Below are 20,463 nucleotides of genomic sequence, written 5' to 3'. Positions count from 1 at the left end.
TCCCCAATAAAATCTAGGAAACATGTTAAAATTCGATTGAAACTAAAGTAAACTTTTAATTTATACTATAAATACATAATAAAAAAGTTTTTTCGGAAAAAATTACTTTCAAACTTGAAAATTATGTTTTTTCGATATTTGACTCGATTACCTAAATAAAATATTAAAAACAACTATTTGCAAAACAATTACTAAAAAAATTTTTTACGACCTAAATGAGAAGAGTATGATAATATTTCAAGAACTATAATGGGTTGAATGAAATCCTTTTACTAAACAATTTTTGCTGTTATAAAAACAAGTTTTAAAAGTTTCAACATATGAAAAAGTTTCAACATATGTTGCATAAGCGCTTGAGGTACGCACTTTGGTACGCAAAAATATTGGTCAATAACGAACGCTAGTTTGGATTAGTCTTTATGACTATAATAGATGTTCCTATGATAAGCCAACAATATCTTCGGATATATGAGTATTGTTTGTTAAAATTTAGCATGGGATTCAAATAAATAATTAAAAAAACTTTTTTAAAGCTAGGGTAGTATACATAAATATTAGCTACATTGGTTGGCCATATTATTAGTTACAATTTTTTTTTTTTTTTTTTTTTACTAAACTGCAATTATAATATTGATTTTGAATTAATAAGTTTATTTCTAACTCTAGATTCTATAAGACTTAAAAATCGACAATAGTTTATTACAGTTATTTTTTAGCTATATCTTGTTTCTGTGGTATCAATTCTTAGCATTGATAAGCTTTTTTTTTTTTTTTTTTTTTTTTTTTTTTTTTTTTTTTGCGTGGCGAACATCGTGGTGAACAGACGCGTTTTCTTACAGTTAAATATTTTTTGAAATTTTTTTTAATTCGTTAAATAAAAGTTGATATGTCTAAATCAGAAGAGTTAGTTTCGATTGCTATGATGAGAGAGCTACTAAATATTCAAAAAGAAACAATTTTGTCTTTTTTTCATGAAGCATTATCGAACATAAATGAGAGGTTTGATAACTTTCAATCTAGTTTTAAAGAAGTTCGGCGAGAACTCGACGAAATGAAATCTGGATTAAATTTTGTTGGCGATGTATTTAACGATAAAGCTAGAGCAGTTGAGGAAAAAATTAATAAAGTTCACGACGATTTATCAAATGTACGAAAAATGCAGGGTAAAATATCTTCTGACAATATTGAGTTAAAATTAAAAAGCGTTGATATTGAAGACCGTAACAGAAGAAACAATTTAAGAATTGACGGGGTCGTTGAAAATAATGAAGAAAAGAATTGGGAAATCACAAAAAATAAGGTAAAGCAACTATTTAAAGATAATCTTGGTATTGAAAAAGAAATTATAATTGATCGGGCTCATCGAGTGGGAGTAGCTAATGATAAACGAGAGCGAACAATTGTCTTGAAGCTCCGGGATTACGAGGACAAAAAAACAATTTTGGAAAGAGCAAGAAAATTAAAAGGAACTAATATCTTTCTAAACGAAGATTTTAGTTTTACCACGCGAAAAATTCGAAAGGAACTTTTTGATCAGGCGAAGATACATCGTCAAAATGGCTATTTTGCAAAAGTTGTTTACAACAAACTGATTGTTCACGAATTTCGAGAAAACACCCGCAACACAGATGTTATTCCGACATGCGTAAACGAGTAAGCGTTTTGAGTATTTTCGTTTTTAATTATATTAAATATTTTTAAATTATACATTTTTAAAAAATGGCAGCGCTTTTTCCACAGAAATTAGATTTTCACAATTTAAATTTAGACTTTTTTGAGGACAACTTTATAAATAACCTATCAGAAGAAAATATAAATATTTTTCAAGAAACTCAAATGAACTTAATTAACACACCGTATATTGATCCTTTTGAATTTAAAGTAATAGCAGATGATGGCTCATTTTCTGTATTACACATAAACATTAGAAGCATGCAGCAAAATTTTGATAAACTTAAAGAATTTTTAAATATTTTAAACTACACGTTCGACATCATATCTATTTCAGAGACTTGGCATGATACAGAAAGTTCTCTTGAATTAAATTCTAATTATATATTACCATTTTATAAACTAATAAGTCAATCAAGAGGAAATGGGAAAAAAGGAGGAGGATTAGGAATTTATGTCTTAGAAAAATATGCTTTCAAGATAAAAAATATACTATGCTTTTCAAATGATAATTATGAAAGCCTTTTCATTGAAATTATTAATAAAAAATACCGAAACATTTTAGTTGGATGTGTTTATCGTCCACCGAGTGGAAAAATAAAAAATTTCGAAACTTTTATCAAAAATACGATTATGAAAATAAATAAAGAAAATAAGACATTATATATAACTGGTGACATAAATCTTGATGCTCTTTCTAACACAAAATTTCCAAAAATAAAATCTTTTTTTGATATGCTTTTTAAATTTAATGTCTTGTCAACTATTAATAAACCAACGCGAGTAACAAAAACCTCTGCAACAGCAATAGACAATATTTTTATCAATAATTATTTAGAAACGACATTTGAAACCGGTATATTTTTGACAGATATTAGCGATCATTTCCCGATATTCATAAAAATAAAAAACTTTAAATCTATGTCTGATTGTCATTCAAAAATTATACATTTAAAAAAACGAAATTTAAAATTGAGTAACACTAATAAATTAACAAGTAGACTAAAACAAGAAACATGGAACAACGTATATAAATGTAAAGATACTAATGAAGCTTACAATGCCTTTTTAAGTACATTTTTGGAGTACTTTAATGAAACCTGTCCAAAAGAGATAATAACAATTAAGTCAAAAGCAATTGCTAATCCGTGGATGGATAAATCGTTATTAAAGTGCTCAAAAAAAAAGCAAAAACTTTACAATAAATTTTTGAAAAATAGAAACAATGATAATGAAAAAAATTACAAAAATTATAAATTTTTTTACCAAGATCTCATTAAAAATGCAAAAAAAAAATATTACAGTAATCAAATTAACAAATGCAAATTTGATAGCAAAAAAACATGGTCCATCATTAATCTCTTAATGGGAAGAGAAAAACTAAATTCACCTTCTCTTCCTAAACGAATTGTTATTGAAAATAACGATATATTTTGTCAAAAACTAATTTCAGAAGAATTCAATAAATATTTTACAAATATTGGTCCAAATCTTGTAAATAAAATTGTACCAACATCTGTATCCTTTAAAACCTATCTTAAAAACACGAATAACGTTACCATGCTTGATTATGAATTAGGCTATGAAGAATTAGAGGCAGCCTTTGCCTCCTTAAAAAAAAAAAAGGCTCCAGGATTTGATGAGATATCTAGTGATATAGTTATTGCAAACAAACACAGTCTTAATAGACCCCTGTTTCATATACTTAAGCTCTCATTAAATTCTGGGATATTTCCGGATGTACTTAAATTGGCAAAAGTAATTCCATTATACAAATGTAATGATCATTCTGACATTACAAACTACAGGCCTATATCAATACTTTCTGTATTTTCAAAACTCTTCGAACGTGTAGTTTATAATAGAATCTATGATTACTTCATTAAAAACAATTTTTTTTACCCAAATCAGTTTGGCTTTCAAAAAAATCTCTCTACAGAGCATGCAATCATTGAAATAGTAAATCAAATAACTAATGGTTTTGAAAATAATAAATTTACTTTAGGAGTGTTTCTTGATTTATCAAAAGCATTCGATACAGTGGACCATTGCATTCTATTAGATAAATTAAGGCACTACGGAATAATAAATAAAAGTTTTTATTGGATTAAAAGCTATCTTACAAACAGAAAACAATATGTAAATAATGTCCAATCTGGAGTATTAAATGTCATATGTGGAGTCCCGCAAGGATCGATTCTTGGTCCACTTCTTTTTCTAATATATATAAATGACTTTTGTAATGCATCTTTAAAAATGAACTCGGTCATGTTTGCAGATGACACAAACTTATTTCTCACCAACAATGATATCAAGAAATTATATGCAGACATGAATATTGAACTGTGTAAAGTAAACAACTGGTTTAAGGCAAACAAACTCTCACTTAACGCTGAGAAAACAAAGTATATACTATTTCACAAAAAAACACAAGAAGAAAATCTTCCTCTCAAGTTGCCTAACCTATCTCTAAATGATAAACTAGTAAATAAGCAATCCAATATAAAATTCTTAGGAATCATTGTTGATGAAAAATTATCCTGGCTTCCACATATAATATATATCCAGTCAAAAATCACCAAAATAATAGGTTTGATGTATCGAGTTCGCTCCTACGTCAATAAAAATAGTCTTAAATTAATCTACTTTGGGCTAATTCATAGCTTCATCAGCTATGCAAACATTTCATGGGCAAGTACTCAAGCGGCAAAGATTAAAAAAATTTATAGTCTACAAAAACATGCCTGCAGAATCATTTACTCAAAAAATAGGCGTGAACACGCTAAGCCCTTAATGAAAGATATGAAAATGATGAATGTGTTTGAAATTAATATCTACCAGCATTTAATTTTCATGTATCGTTATAATCACAATATCTCTCCTATAAGCTTTAATAACAAGTTTAAAATAAATAAAAATGATAGCTATAATCTTAGAGCGAATATGTCCAACACATATAAACTGCCTCGGATAATAAACAAATATTCAGAGTACAGCATTCTATATCGAGGTCCAAAAGTATGGAATACTTTTCAAAAAGGATTCAAAGGCACGGTAAATTCGTTAAGTTCCTTCAAGTTTTTAACAAAAAAAGAAATTTTTAAAATATAAGAAATGTTTTTGGTTAATCATACTTTGAATAATTTCTCATAAATCTGTTTTTGTTTTATTTCTACTTTTGTTGGTTGCTTATCAATTTTATTAGCGAATTACGCGTTTTATTACGATATTTTATTGAAATTTTATTACGCATTAACATATTACGATATTTTTTTGAAATCTTGTTATAGGGGCTCTATGAAAAGATTGCGATAACGTACTGTCATCCTCATCTTCTTTGAGCCCCTATCTGTTTTACTTATTTTATTTATTGAAATTTTATATTACGAAGTTGTAAAATCTTATATTATATTAAAACAGAGAAAGAAAAAAAAAAAAAAAAAAAAAAAAACCAGAATATGCAAAAACGCAAGTTGCATCAGTGAAAAGAGTTAAAAAATTGTTTGACAAACAATTTTTTCAAGTGTTAACAATAAATTTCTTTTTAATTTTTTTTTTGTTTTTGTTAACTGTTTAGATTTTTGTTACCTGACTTGGATTTAGTAGTAATTTTAACGAGAGTTTTCAAATTTTCTTGCGCCTGAAAATCCGTAATTTTAAAAAAAAATTCAAATCAATACCAAAGTAAAATTTTTTTTGCGTAAGACGCATATGAATTAATCTTAGTGAAATGTAGTAAATAAAAACAGATACAATAAACACTAGTCAATGACTGAGCTGATTAGAAAAGCAATCGATGATAAATATTTTGTATGTGGTGTATTTGTCGATTTACAGAAAGCGTTTGATACAGTAGATCATTTAATTTTGTTGAAAAAGTTAGAATATTATGGGATCAGAGGCGTACCCCTTTAACTGTTTACTACCACTGCTTTTCCTTCTTTATATTAATGATCTTTATACATCCATTAAGTTTGCTACTGTTTACCACTTTGCTGATGATACTAATCTAATGCTAATTAATAAATCCCTTAAAAAAATTAACAAACACATTAACCATGATCTTGCCAATCTAGTTCAGTGGCTTCGCTTCAACAAACTTTTTCTAAACTTTAATAAAACTGAACTCATTATCTTTAAATCAAATAAAACAAAAATTTATACACATATGAACTTTAGATTAAGTGGGAAAAAAATTGAACCTGTTATCTCAATTAAATATCTTGGTATAAAAATTGATTTAAATCTTTCCTTTTTATCCCACTGTAAAGGCTTAGCAATGAAACTAAGTAAGTCTAATGGCAAGTTGGCCAAAGTTCGCCATTATGTTAATCTTGAGACTATATTCAACTTTAAACTGTCAATGTCAGACTATATTCAACTTTAAACTGTCAATGTCAATTTAAACGATATCAATTTGTCAGGAATCACCATCACAATAACCTACCTTTAACTTTCATCAATTTCATCAATTTCCAAAAGTGCCAACACTCGTTATCACCATCGTTCCAATAGTAATTTAAACCAGTCTGTCTCTAAACACTGCTCTCATAAATATGGGCATAAATCTATAAAATATCAAAGAATTAAAACTTTGTACTTTCTTATGAACTAAAAGCTCTCAATTCATTCTCAACCTTTAAAACCAGTTTATTCTACTTTTTATAAAAAAAAAAATAGTATTAATTTTTTTAATTTCTATTATATATTATGTTGTCATTACTGTTGCTTATTGTTATTTTTATAAATATTTATATTACTGTTATTAACTGCATCTAACTATTATTACTAATAATAATATTGTTGTTATTATTATTGTTATTACTATTATTACTATTATTAATAGTAGTAGTAGTAGTAGTAGTAGTAGTAGTAGTAGTAGTAGTAGTAGTAGTAGTAGTAGTAGTAGTGGTAGTAGTAGTAGTAGTAGTAGTAGTAGTAGTAGTAGTAGTAGTAGTAGTAGTAGTAGTAGTAGTAGTAGTAATAGTATTAACATCGTTATTTCTATGTTATAAAGTTTATTATTGTTATAATATATTGTGAAAATTAGCATTATATTTATTTTAATTAGATATTATTAACATTAGTAGGTGTTTACTTTATATTAGTAAAATTACAGTTTGTAAACATCCTTGAATGTAAAATCTTCATTCAGAAAAAAATGATTGGTTGATTGATTGATCAAGGAAAGTAAGAGTCATTGTTGTGCCTATGAACAGTTGTTAGTGTCGAGCGTAGATGTGATGTATAATCAGTGATGAAGCAAAATTATTCGTTTTAAGATACATTATAAATATATGTGATTCATCGACGTCTCACGGATGGTATAGATTTGTGCCTTATGATATAGTATGAACACAGACCCCCAGCTTTCTCCGACTTGTATGCCATAAGAAGTTTTTTTTGAAGAGTATCCTTTTGTGTTATCCCAAAAAGACTTGTCTCAGGGTATCCCATCAGGACAATCGCCACAGACCTCTGCACTGTCACTCAGACCAGAGGACTCTTAGTAGAATTCAGTAAATTTTGCATATAGTTGTAAATGGTTTTTTGACATGGCATACAGTGCAGTGATTTGTTGCAGGGTCGGTGAGAGTTGTGAACTGTTTTCATTTCTTATATATAGTGATTTGTTGAAGGGTCGATGAGAGTTGTGAACTGTTTTCATTTCTTATAGTTTTGCATATGATGTAAATAGTAAATGAAGAGTATGTGTGTATGCATACTGAAGTGCCATGTGTTATTATTATGAGTAATACTTCCTTTTTTTTTTTTTTTACAACTTCAATAAATTTACACACCGTTACGTTACAATTATATGACATAATATAATATACAGTCAGTGATACACAAAGAGATTTTAATATAAATTTTGTAATTAGTACAAAATTAGTTGAAAATCAATTAAACTGATACAACGTGAGCTTTACGTGGATTTTAGTTGTCATACAAAATATAAATAAATTGTTACAACTAAATATTCTAGAATATTAAAATAGAATGGCAACGATATAGCAACAATAACTTGTATATATATTTCGCGACAAGTAACATTATTAATCTAAAATCTTATGGAAAGTTTTTACAATAACTGGTGAATGTATGTAGTGCTAAATTTCTATAAATAACAAGATTAACTGTGCATACGTCATGGGACTATTATGTTACGAGAAGTATCTGAAGTGATGTAGAATTATACGTTTTAAAAAATAGTTTGCAGGTTGCTTCTATTAACTTAAACATAGTGTAGGTGTAGTGTGGTTGGTTTTGATTGATAGGTGGTTTACAGTAATTATTTTGTGTGATAGGTGAGGTTTACAATAATTATTTAATAATAAGGATAATAAGGATTTATCAAAGGTTTATAAATCAGATGAATAGATCAAGTTAAGGAAAATGTTTAACCATCAAAGAGGTGCGCGATCGAACAGAGGCTTTGGGTTCGCTGAAAATGTGATCGACTTTATACAAAGTATCGTGAATTTATTATTGAAGACGAGTCTTACTTTACTTTGTCGAATAGCGCACTCGCTGGTAATAATAAATACTATTCAAATGATCAAAATTTGACACCAGACATTGTTAAGTATTATGACGTTGCAAAATTTGAAAAAAAAGTTACTTGTATGAATGGCACGAGGGTTCACACCAATTTACATCGTTCTTTCTTCCCACGAGCGGTCACATCAATTTACAATGTTCCTTTTGGCCAAGCATTAAACCAAGAGATCTATCTAAAAGAGTGTTCACAAAAGTGCTTGTAACCTTTTATTAATAAATAACATCTAAGTATGCTAATTTGTAACAAATTGGGCTGAAAACTCAGAAAATACCACATTCAAAAAAAAGACAACTCAGCACACTTCTCAGAAACTCCTGCCGAAGAAGATTTTTGAGCAATTCTTAAGCGGGATGTGTACAAGAATGGATCAAAGATACGGAGTCTTGAAATATAAATCTTTTTTATTTGCGTATTCTACATATTTTATTCTTAGTACATACCATTTTTCATGTTTATTGAAGTATTATGGTTGTATGCTGTACAGCACTTACTCTATCACCTCACATTATTGTATTTTTTTCCCGCAGTAACAATACTTTAAAAAACATTGAATTTGGTGTTCCACAATCCTAACATCTCATACAAGTGGAATGCGATTTGCATTTTTAACGTTATATTTAGCTTTGGGTCTGATTGTTTCCACCGGGTTTAATATTGGACTGTTGGGTCCCAAGCGTAACAAGTTGCGAGTTTTTTTATTATTACGACATTTGTTGTTGATAACTACAATCAAATTTACGTTTGAACATTTAAAGCAGGCATTTTCATTATTGGTCTTCTTCCTTGTCTGACGCGTACTTACGTTTTTTTACAAAAAATTTTTTTTATTCAACCAGACTTTCTGACGACAATTTGTTCTTAAAATATTCAGCTCTTTTTTGTTTACTTTATTTTTTTTTCTTTATTGATTATTTTTGATTGTAGGCTCTTTGTGCATTTATTATAATGATACAAATTTACCTTCCAGGTAATTGACAATTGTTGTTGCGCTGACGCTTACATAGTCTTAATATCTTTATTTTTTCGATTTAATCTTTGGTCAATATTTTTGGGTCAAAACCACCTTTTCTTATTAAACTTGAATTTCTATTTCTATGGTGTCTTATATTTGACAACTAAAGTTTGCGCCAGAGTCACTCAATATTTATTTTGCTCAGCACGTTCAACATCTCTTTTTATCTTATTTGGTGAAGATAAAACGTAATGTTTTTGTTCAACTTGTTTGATTGCATGTATTTCATACCGACAGATTGGACATGTTGGTACTGGTTGTACTAGAAGTGAATGTAAGCAAATTTGGTGAAATAGATGTTGACACGGATTTAATTTAACTTTCGAGTCATAGTGTATTTACATGTAACACAACAATATTTTAGTTCCATTATTATTGCTGGTGCATACAAATGCTAAATTTGATATTATTAACTTATTTAAACTAATGTCCAAAAATACCTTGAGTGATAAGCTTACATTGCGCATTTACAACTTATGTAATTTCAATTAACTATTACAATTTCTAAATTACATGTTGTATTTCTTAATTGCATATTACGATTTCTATATTAATTGTTATTTCTTAGTTGAATATTACGAATTCTAATATACATGTCCTCAATAACCTCTTAAAAAGGTTTCTATGAAAGACAGTAATGATTTTAAAGCATATTTCTCACAAGGAAACAATTATTTCAATTAATGGTACTTGACAATTTAGATCGAATCTTGTTTGATGACATTGCCTACGAACAAATTTCCCTGCCTTATCAAAGGACCTCTCTCCCCTTCAAGAAACATTTTATTTTGGTCTATAAATGAAAATGGTGAACGTAGCAATAAAACAATTTTAATAAAAATTGTTGGTATTACATCGTAGAACACTTATATTACCCTTACTTTAAAATTAGCAACCAAAATCACATTAATCGTGATTGAAACGTTTCAAGGTATAAGCAGGATTAAACTAACAAAGTTTAAACTAAACTAAACTGCTATAAATCTTTAACAAGTAAACCAATCTATGTAAAATTTTATCCAGAGTATGGTATGGCCACATGCTACATTTGCACTAACTTTAAATTCAGAATTTTATAATTTTATTTTAGAATAAAAAATATATATCTTTTTAAACAAAGATACAAAGTCTCTGTTTTGACAATTGGTTTTTTTTCATAAAAAGTTTCATTTGCATGCAAAAATTGAAAATTAAGAAAGAATAAAGAAAAAAATTTAGGAAAAAAGAGAATCTTGAAATTAAATTGAAATTAGAAAAACTCATTATAACTCAAATACTTAAAGCCCATCTTAAAGCATCATCATTAAAGCCCATCTTAAAGCATCATCATTAAAGCCCATCTTAAAGCATCATTAAAGCTGATCTTTTACCAAATTACTTTAATCCATGGTTTATTTGGAATGTCGATTAATATAACTTAGTTCCTTAAAAACCTTAGAATGACTTTAAAAAACATAATAATTAAAAAAAAAAATTTTAAAAAAAACTATTTTTTGCCATGAAATAAGTTCTGAAAATCTGAAAACAGGTTATCCAAAAAGAAACTATTTAAATTTTTTATATTTTATTCAAAATATTTATAAATACTTACTCAATGCAGTTCAATAATTAATGTTGGTAGTTAACAAAAAAATATCCTAATAAAATTTCAAAATGAATTAAAACAAATATAAATAACAAATACCTCAAATTATTGTAAATTATAATATTTTCGAGAGCACAATATTAACTATACATATAAAAGTAACAATGCCAAAAAGTTTTATATTGCTCCATTGAAAATCATCATTTTCATTTTCTAAAGCGTCAACTGGAGGAGCAGGTTTGACGCTTTTTCGATTATTTAAATTTTGTATAATTGGAGAATCGGGAAGCTCTTCGTCTAGAAGCTCGATATTATTAAAGTACGTCATTCTGGAGCTTTGATATTTTTCCTATAAAAAATAATTACAACTTTATAACACACAATTTATAAAAGAAAATATCTCTACAAAAATATTCATATTATTTATTTTTACTGTAAAGTTACTTTCCCAAGGCCGAGCAGTCAAAGAGGCAAATTATTTTTTATTTTTTTCTGATCGTTATAAACTTTTCACAACCCATTAGCTTCAAAACCCAAAAAACTAAATGAGCGCAGTATGTACTAGGTACGTTGCGAGAATCAAATTTGGTACCTTTTGCCACAAAACTAAATAAATTAACTTTTTTTTTTTGTAGCAAAACAAGTTTAAAGTTTAATCTGACTAAAAAGCATGAAACTCTTTTAAAATCTCAATACTTTATTAACTTTTAACTAAACCATTAACAATCAAAGTTGTTTAAGCTTATGAGGGTAGAGGATATATACATTATTATTTTTATAATTATTATAAATTTGCCGTTTAAAATAATTACAACTCTCGTATTTGTAAAATATACACATGGCGGGGGCAAGAAGAAGACAAAATAGTCTTACCACCAAGCCCCCAATAATCTGTAAATAATACAGCTAAAAAAAATTTAATTTTTTCTATATTGTTTTTGCAAAAAAAGTTAAAAATACAATGATAATAATTTCTAAAATTTATTTTCAATAATAAATGAACACAAAACAAAAATAAAAAACAAACAAACGAGAAAAATATTCAAAATTATATATAACAGTTTTTAATTAATTTGGTTCTTTTAAAGTTTTTAAAGAACCAAATTCTTTAAATCTTTGCAAATAAAATGAAAGTATACTATACAATATTTTCAAGACCCACAAATAAATAAAGCTCTAGAAGAAGTCATTCATGTTTTGATTAATGTCTAGTAAGATATTGGTGCTGTATTTTTTTAAATAGCGCTTTAAAAATATTTGGCATCGTATCATTATTGATTTTAAACATAAAAATTAAATGATGATATATATTTATTTGGTAAACATTTAAGATTTTTAGATTAATAAATCGTGGTTGTGAATGAGAGAGACGGTCTGCGTTGGATATTATTCTTATGGCATGTTTTTGTTTGTTAAATAGTTTGTTTAGTTTTTTTTTATTGGTGCTGCACCAAGCAATGTTAGCATAATTGAGGTAACAATGAATAAAAGAGAAGTAGATATATTTTAAGCAAATTTGATTTAGGTAAGGTTTTATCTTTTAAAGTATGCCAATATTTTTACAAATTTTATTTTCGATTAACCTTATGTGATTTATCCATGTAATATTTTCATCAAGAAGAACACCTAGAAACTTTATTAAGTGAACATAATACATAAATTTATATTTATAATACATAAATTTATATTTATCCATTTTATGTTATTTTTATTCTTTAGGAATAAAATAAAAACAATTAATTAAGTACTTATATTGTCCAGCCAATAAAATTATGAAATGCAAGATAAAACTAAGTTCTAGTTTCATCCTGCATTTCATAATTTTATATAAAAGTAAAACGGCACAGAGGGAGGGGGTTGCGGGCACTGACCACTCAACTTTTTATTACACTATCTTTTTTTTTTTAAAAAAATAAAAAATTTTGAAATGTGTCCCTTCACTTCGAAATTCATGCTGCGGGCCATGATATATGAGAAGCATAGCAGTGTAAAATAAAAATATATCTATTTCCACCTGACCAACAATCTATCATATTATCAACAATACTATATAATTTTCCTGATAACTAAAATTTTTTAGAACTTTCTAGAATAACAGATTAAACTTAACGATGTCAAAGGAACAATGGATTTTCAATCAAATAATGATGAATAATCTATTTGAAACAAGAAAAAACATGGGATCATTCCACACCAGGATGCACACAGAATGCGGTAGTGGTGTCGTGGTAAAGCGCTCACGATCCCCACCACGTCCCCGGTAGTACCGCGCTCAACTTGTTTCTCCGCGCAGCAGCCTTGTTTGTCAAGGTTTGTGTTTCGGAGTTATAGAGTTGAGAGAGGGTTCTAACCACAAGTAGCCTCCTCATCTGTAGTGGCCGTATCGACCTTGGGAGGTGAATTAACAAAAAAACAAAAACCAAAAACATGCTGTAGAACATTGATGTCAATGTTGGTGTTAAAAGTCAAAAACACAACTCCTAGTGCAAATATTGACATGGAAAATCATTGCACATATAAAAAAATGAATGGCATGTTTCCACCAAATAAACACTTAGCTATTAATTAACTAAACCATGAATATAAACATACATATGTATGTTTTGTTTCTTTGCTAAGGAGGAAAGACTACCAGATAATATTTTTTTGGTAAGACTAGTGGAGCTTTTACCAGAAATCCTGAAAGCAGAGCGGACTCTGTCAACTGATCTGTTCTGTTTTTCCTCTTAGTAGTTGTAACGATGGATAAAATGCTGCATCATGTCGATGGCTCTTTCCGAATGGTCATTGACAACAATAAGGCTATTGACATAATTTTCAAAAATTTTAATTGAAGACTGTGTATGCCAAAAAAAACTCATCTACCAAAGGGGCTAAGCTTGGTGGATCTTTCTCAGTACTAGCACTTTTTTCTATCTCATTTCTGATGTCTTTCTTTTTTTTGTTTTCATTTTTAAAGTGTTCAGCCTTTTAAATGAAAGAATTGCAGCTGCAATTTTTTGTTTTTCATGCAAAGGCAAATCCTCATCCAATAGAGCTAGTGGAATCATAGTTGAGTCCAAGTACCAAGTGTGCTTGTAAAGCGAATCAAGCACAGCATCTACTGCTTTTGGATTCCAACAAATATTTCTAAATGCATCTGATGGATAGCTTTAATATCTAAGTTGGAGGCCTTTGACACATTACTCGATTCTAAATACTACTTGGCATAAAAACAGACCACAAACTCCACGATAAGCTTAATTTCTTTTTTTAGATTTTTGTTTTTTTGAACAAAGTCAAGTTGAGAAAACAAAAGCTGCATTTTCAGATAGTATATTGCATTACCAAGAAAACGGGCATGATGGATAGCTCCAGTTTTCCTGATTTTATAAACAGCAGGTGATAGATAAGTCACAACTAATTCAGCCAGAGCTCTTCTGTCTTCACGTTTATCTTCTCCTGCTATCCCCTTTCTTTCTATATATGCTTTGCAAAAGTTCATAGAATCTTCAGTAGCCTTTTCACTTATACTACCACTCACCTCCTTCCAGTTAAACTTGCACAGATCATTTGGGGAATAATTAAAATTAGGATGTTCAAATAGGCTCTTAAATTTTTGAAACAATAAGTTTTCAGGTCTTGTAGTCAACTCATTTATGTTTGTAGTCAACTCATGTATGTTTCCAAAAATGCACCATACTTAATTCTGTTATGTGATGCCTGCAAGCTAATTTTAAAAGATATGTATTTAAATCGTTGGATATCTTTATGATTAAACCATTTTTGATCCCGGTATTGCTTGCAGTTGTACCAAAACAAAGACCTCCTACTTTTGATTCAAGATTATATTCCTTTAGTATGTTCATAATGCTTGTATATTGATCCTTACCATAAGAGGAAGATAAAGGAGGAACACCTAGTAGGTGTGTCTTACCCTCAATGTTCACAAGAACTGCCAGCCTGTCAATCTTGAACTTTTTTCCTTCATTAATTTCATAAAGAGTTTTTCCATCAAAATGTATAACACATGGATAAGGAGAAGCTTCAATTGCATTTTTTACATCCTCTTTTGCTAAGGTTGACATATTTTCATTCGGGTCATTCCATGCCAAGTGGTGCAAAGGTCCCTTATGAACCATCTCAGATTTTATTGAAATTTTTTGATTTTGTACATATATATGTTAAAAGCATGTTTTGAAAATTTTAGATCAATATCTAATATGGTTCTTGAGAAAACGCTATTTAAGTAGTGGGCTATTTTGCATAAAACTTCACTCTACAAGAAAAAAGGGTTTTTTCATCATTTTTAACAGCCAATAACTTTTGAACAAGTTAGTTTTATACTTCAATTATTATAAGATAGCAAGTGTGCTGTGGATACTTTGAAAAAAGAAAAAAATATTATTTCTGGCATCTTAACTTTTTTCATAATGGCGGGCTAAAGTTAATTTTTTTGTTTTAAGAATAAGTTTTTTTGTGATTTTAAAGACCTTAATCTTAAAAACTAGTTACAAAGTTAATACAAATCAAATTGCCTGCTGATCTACATGTGGTGGATAAACATTTTTAAAAAAATCAGTTGATTAAAGAGCTACATTCAAAAGTTATAGGTCTCCAAAATGATTCAGATCGAGATTTTCGTAAAATTGATCTGTGATGCAAAGCATCTGTTACCTAAGACGGCACTTTTTTTTTTTTATAAAATTTTTTATACGCATCAATTAAAGACTGTTAATTAATAAAAACCAAAAAAATTAATGGGCGCTTATTTATAACCCCCAAAAGGTAGTCTCTAAAAGTCAGGTAAATTTTCCATAAAATTCTGAAATTGACATAATAAATAAATGCATTGAATTATATAATGTTATTTATTATGAAATATCAATTAAAAAATATCAATGCTTAAAGCCTTTTAATCCCTTTAGATAAAGAACTTTTAAATCCCAATAGATAAAGTCCCCTCCCCTCTGTCCCCTCCCCTCTTTATAATACAATAATTTCTTTAATGAAAAACAAACAAAATGTTTTTAAGAAAATAAACAAAAATAATAAAATTTACAAAAAGTTAAATTTCTCAAATAATAAAATAATCTCATTGATTTCTTTTAAGTCAATACTATAAAATCTTCCACTGTTTGACTGGACTTTAAGAGATTGCACTTTGCATAAAATATGCATTAGAGGTACCCAACAAAGATCATCTCTGCATGGTCACGTAAACTTGTTACATAAAGACTTTTTCATGAATTTCATATTAAGATCTTGATGCTCTTCTGAAATACTAAGAATATTTCCTAAATACCATTGAGCATCGTAAACGCAGGCCACATATTCTCCTGGTGAGTAACTGGAAATTTTATTAATATAAATTCTGCAAGTAGAAAAATCCACATTAGTGCAAATAATATCAAATGAGACTCTTATTTTTATTGAGGTAAGTGACATTGGGATAAAACTGTGGTGGTTTCGTGTCCCAGGTATTGTCGAACAAGAACGATATCTATCTTCCAAATTGAAGTTTGTAGTATGTGTTTCTATTGAAACTTTGTCAACAAAAAAAAAAGATATTCCTTTGACATGTTGAACACACCAGCTGTACATTTTGCTTGGTGTGTCAATAGGATCGTTTAGTGATTGTAGACTGGCTCATGCAACAAGACGTTTCACTGTTCCACCAACACCATCACAAGGGCTTTTACCATGCGATGTTGCAAAAAAGTGCCACTCTGCAGTCATGTCAAAATCGTGTTTATGGTAGCATAAGTTGATAAGATTTTTGTAATTTTTATATTGTGATGCAGCTCCATCACTAAAATAGATAATGTGTTCAAATGTTTGTAATTGTTTAAGTTTATCAAGTATTAGAAAACTATAGTTTTCTGCAAAGTCAAGAAGAACCAAAGCTTGATTTTCTTTTAAATTAGTTTTCAAATGTTGGTAGTAGGTGGATTGACTTTTTGATATAAAATGATGCACTCGTAAACTATCTAACTGTTCATAAACCAATTCAATAAATTCATCTAAAGGTAGAGTTGCTGGTACTAAAGTACATTGGTAATTTGATTTTTGCCATTGATAAAAGTTAACTTCACTAATTTCTTTTTCTGTAAACAAAGTGTCAATGTAGTCTAACAAAACCTTTTTAGCAGGACATTTATCGCAGCTATGCAGCATACAATCTCTATTTTCAATGCTACAAACCATTAATTTTAATAAGATTTTGTAATCAGAAATTCCAGGAATTTTCTGTACAAGGAGCTTTACATTTTGATGGTACTGGCAAACACAAACTGCATGCAGACCAGAAGCACCACCCACAGGAATGCACCACTTGGGCCTTAGCTCACAAAATTTTGAAAATCCAACTTTAAGATAATTATATTTCTTTTTAAACTCAATATGTAGCTCTTTCATATTGACTAGTAGAAGGCGCTTTTGGATATGTTGCTTTTTACTATCTACTTTAACTGAAACAAACTCTTTTTTTCCTGGACAAACCCTTGAACATTCATCGCATTCGTAGAAATGAACAACCTCTGTAATTACATCTTCGCTTAGTTTTCTACCCGATTTTGGAGAAGGTTTTGATAGTATTCCACTTTTTTTACTTAATTTTCTGGCTTGTACTACAGATCTTTTTGAAGTAAAAAAAAACTTCTGAGTTTTCTCTATTGACCAACTGTCTGGAGTGAGTGTAAGAAGTGTGATTTTTTCAGAATTTGACAATGTTTTTTCAAATTTTGACTTAATTTGAGTCATAATATTGTCTAAATCTGTGTTTGTTTTTTTCAAACATTTTTTTGAGGGTGATTCAATTCCACAAAGTGCAGCTATTTCTAAACCTAGCACATTGGCAACAGCCTTTTGTGTATGAGCTCTTACGCTATCAATTTTATGCTTTCCATATGCAACTCTATCTTTTTTTGAAACAAGTTTTAGAGGTGAGCATCCAAAACTTGCAATACTTGAATGAAGATCTTCTTTTAATGTATGGTTGTCAACATAAATTTCTTTTTCTTGGAGTTCATTTTCTTTTGTATTATGTTTGCAATTCAGAACTTTTCTGCAACTAGTGCAAATTTTTTGACCAGGTATTAAACCAAAATCTTTGGCATATGAAAGACTGATAACTCTAAGAGAATCTAAAAAATAACGGAAATAATTATTAAATATTTTTTTTTTTATTTATTTAGTGTTATTAAGGTATTTTTATTGAATTAAGATATTAAATATTGAAACTTACTTTTCACATTTTTTGCGTGCTTGTTCAACGGATTACAACAATACCTGCGATGTTCATTCTCATACCTCGACAAGTAAACTTTCTTGTGATAGCTACAAATAAAATCTATGGGATTTATTTTGCTTCTCAAAGAAATAAGCTCTTGGTTTAGTTTAGACAGTTCTTGGTAGCGTTTACTTTTATTAGATAGATAGCACTGTTCATTTAATGCTTTACCAATACAGCAAGTAGAAAGCTCAGGCATATTACTTATTATTAATTAGTTCTAAAATACAACAATTTATTTGGTTTTATTAGTACTTTTTAGATTGACATACTAGTAATATAGAATTAAATGAAACAATAACTAAACTTTTAAAAAGTAATAATTTTTTATGGAAAATTTACCTGACTTTTAGAGACTACCTTTTGGGGGTAATAAATAAGCGCCCATTAATTTTTTTGGTTTTTGTTAATTAACAGTCTTTAATTGATGCGTATAAAAAATTTTATAAAAAAAAAAAAAGTGCCATCTTAGGTAACAGATGCTTTGCATCACAGATCAATTTTACGAAAATCTCGATCTGACTCATTTTGGAGACCTATAACTTTTGAATGCAGCTCTTTAATCAACTGATTTTTTTAAAAATGTTTATCCACCACACATGTAGATCAGCAGGCAATTTGATTTGTATTAACTTTGTAACTAGTTTTTAAGATTAAGGTCTTTAAAATCACAAAAAAACTTATTCTTAAAACAAAAAATCAACTTTAGCCCGCCATTATGAAAAAAGTTAAGATGCCAGAAATAATATTTTTTTCTTTTTTCAAAGTATCCACAGCACACTTGCTATCTTATAATAATTGAAGTATAAAACTAACTTGTTCAAAAGTTATTGGCTGTTAAAAATGATGAAAAAACCCTTTTTTCTTGTAGAGTGAAATTTTATGCAAAATAGCCCACTACTTAAATAGCGTTTTCTCAAGAACCATATTAGATATTGATCTAAAATTTTCAAAACATGCTTTTAACATATATATGTACAAAATCAAAAAATTTCAATAAAATCTGAGATGGTACATGAGGGACCTCATTAAAATTTGCACCACTTGGCATGGAATGACCCATTTGCTAATTTCATCTTTCTAAAGGCTGTTGATTTACTGCAATTTATATCTGTAAGCTCAACACCAGCTTCAGTTAAAATGGCAATTGTCACTTTTTGCAAAACATTTGGCATAACATCATTTAACGTAGCCATTAGGGCAACGTTCCCGTCATACACATCTATTGGAATTTCTGCAGTTACTGCACAGTTAGATTGAGATGGTTCTTTTTGATAATAGTTACTAGGCTCAAAATCAGAATCATAAGATGAATCAGAACTCAAATCAGAATTGAGTTCTATTTCATAATTAGATTTTGTTGATCGCACACCCTTCACTCTATTTTTCTTTCTGTTACTCTCTGCTGTCTACAAGCATAAAATAATATTAATTATAACAAAATGTTTTATAAGGAAATTATTACTTAATACTTTTAATTTAAGTTTTACCTTTCTACTAAATTTCTTATCCTCTGTCCCAAGAATAAACTTTCTTTCTCCTTCCTGATCTTCCAAAAACAAAGTCTTCGAGCTTATCCTTGTCAGATCTTTTTTTTTGTCAGTCCTAATAATGTTCTTCAAATCTGGCTTGCCTACTCAAAAAACCATTTTTAAGTAATTCTGGAAGTTTTTCTGATTTATTAAATCTTTAGGAGAGCTTCTTTTTTCGTTTTTTTTTTTAAATTAGAATACTGCTTGTCAAGTTTAATAAGATTTTTGAATAGTTGAGCGTCACTAACAACTTCAAACCCTGCTTTTATCCAGGCTTTCTTAACCTTAGCTAAAACACAGTTACAATCCAAATTTTCACATTTTTCAAAATTTTTACAAAGCGAGCATGTAACCAAACTGATTTTTTTGGTGGTTTTAGGCAGTATAGATTGCAGGTATGCTAGATATTGTAGAATATCCATTCCTGTTGGAAGTTGAATATCTAAATGCATATTTGTTTTTGTTCATTATACTTTATTGAGATGATTTAGATCACTCTCTATCTTAAATAAATAATATACAAATATAATTGTTCAAGTTTATTACAAACTAGAAATTACCTGTAACTTCTGGTTTAGGTGCTTTAATAATAAACAATTTCTTTTTTTTATTAGATCTTAACTTAAATTTGTTTTCAAACTTGCACTTTTCGTTTCCTTTAACATATTTATCGCAAAGTTTAGTATTTATCATTATCATTAATCTAAATAACCAAAAATATATTTGTTAATATTATAAAAGCCGGAAAAATACTTAATATATTATTTAAATATTTGCTATATTTTATATAGTTTTATTTCACTTGTTAAATGATATATACAACACATATCT

At 28.6% G+C, this 20,463-nt stretch overlaps 3 protein-coding genes across 5 annotated transcripts in view; 1 reads left to right on the top strand and 2 right to left on the bottom strand.

Annotated features, from left to right (window-relative positions):
* Positions 1-886: 886 nt before the first annotated feature.
* LOC136076082 (uncharacterized) lies at positions 887-1,657 on the top strand. The gene has a single exon (XM_065789546.1). The coding sequence runs from the start codon at positions 887-889 to the stop codon at positions 1,655-1,657; it is 771 nt and encodes a 256-aa protein (XP_065645618.1).
* Positions 1,658-10,935: 9,278 nt separating this feature from the next.
* The window catches only part of LOC100212206 (pleckstrin homology domain-containing family G member 5), a 66,237-nt gene continuing 56,709 nt past the window's right edge, over positions 10,936-20,463 (bottom strand). For all 3 annotated transcript variants that reach the window (XM_065791027.1, XM_065791028.1, XM_065791026.1), the window contains exon 12: positions 10,936-11,179. In XM_065791027.1, coding sequence (XP_065647099.1) covers positions 10,946-11,179 — 234 coding nt within the window. In that variant the 3' untranslated portion in view covers positions 10,936-10,945. The remainder of the gene's footprint in view (positions 11,180-20,463) is intronic.
* Positions 13,762-18,588, bottom strand: LOC136076966 (uncharacterized). Its single transcript, XM_065791029.1, has 2 exons — positions 18,056-18,588; positions 13,762-17,954 (listed from the first exon to the last, which is right to left on the bottom strand). The coding sequence occupies exons 1-2, from the start codon at positions 18,297-18,299 to the stop codon at positions 16,459-16,461; spliced, it is 1,740 nt and encodes a 579-aa protein (XP_065647101.1). The 5' UTR covers positions 18,300-18,588; the 3' UTR covers positions 13,762-16,458.

The sequence above is a fragment of the Hydra vulgaris genome, chromosome 02 (genome assembly GCF_038396675.1).
Source record: "Hydra vulgaris chromosome 02, alternate assembly HydraT2T_AEP".
In the NCBI taxonomy this organism is placed as follows: Eukaryota; Metazoa; Cnidaria; class Hydrozoa; order Anthoathecata; family Hydridae; genus Hydra; species Hydra vulgaris.
The sequence above is the reverse complement of the archived record's forward strand: the minus strand, read 5'-3'. Positions and strand labels throughout refer to the sequence as shown.

Bases quoted from the DNA above. Each gene is read 5' to 3' on its own strand.
- LOC136076966 (XM_065791029.1), bottom strand. From the start codon at position 18,299: ATGCCTGAGCTTTCTACTTGCTGTATTGGTAAAGCATTAAATGAACAG. The intron at 17,955-18,055 runs GTAAGTTTCAAT...GTTATTTTTTAG, and splicing joins GCACGCAAAAAATGTGAAAA to ATTCTCTTAGAGTTATCAGT.
- LOC136076082 (XM_065789546.1), top strand. From the start codon at position 887: ATGTCTAAATCAGAAGAGTTAGTTTCGATTGCTATGATGAGAGAGCTA.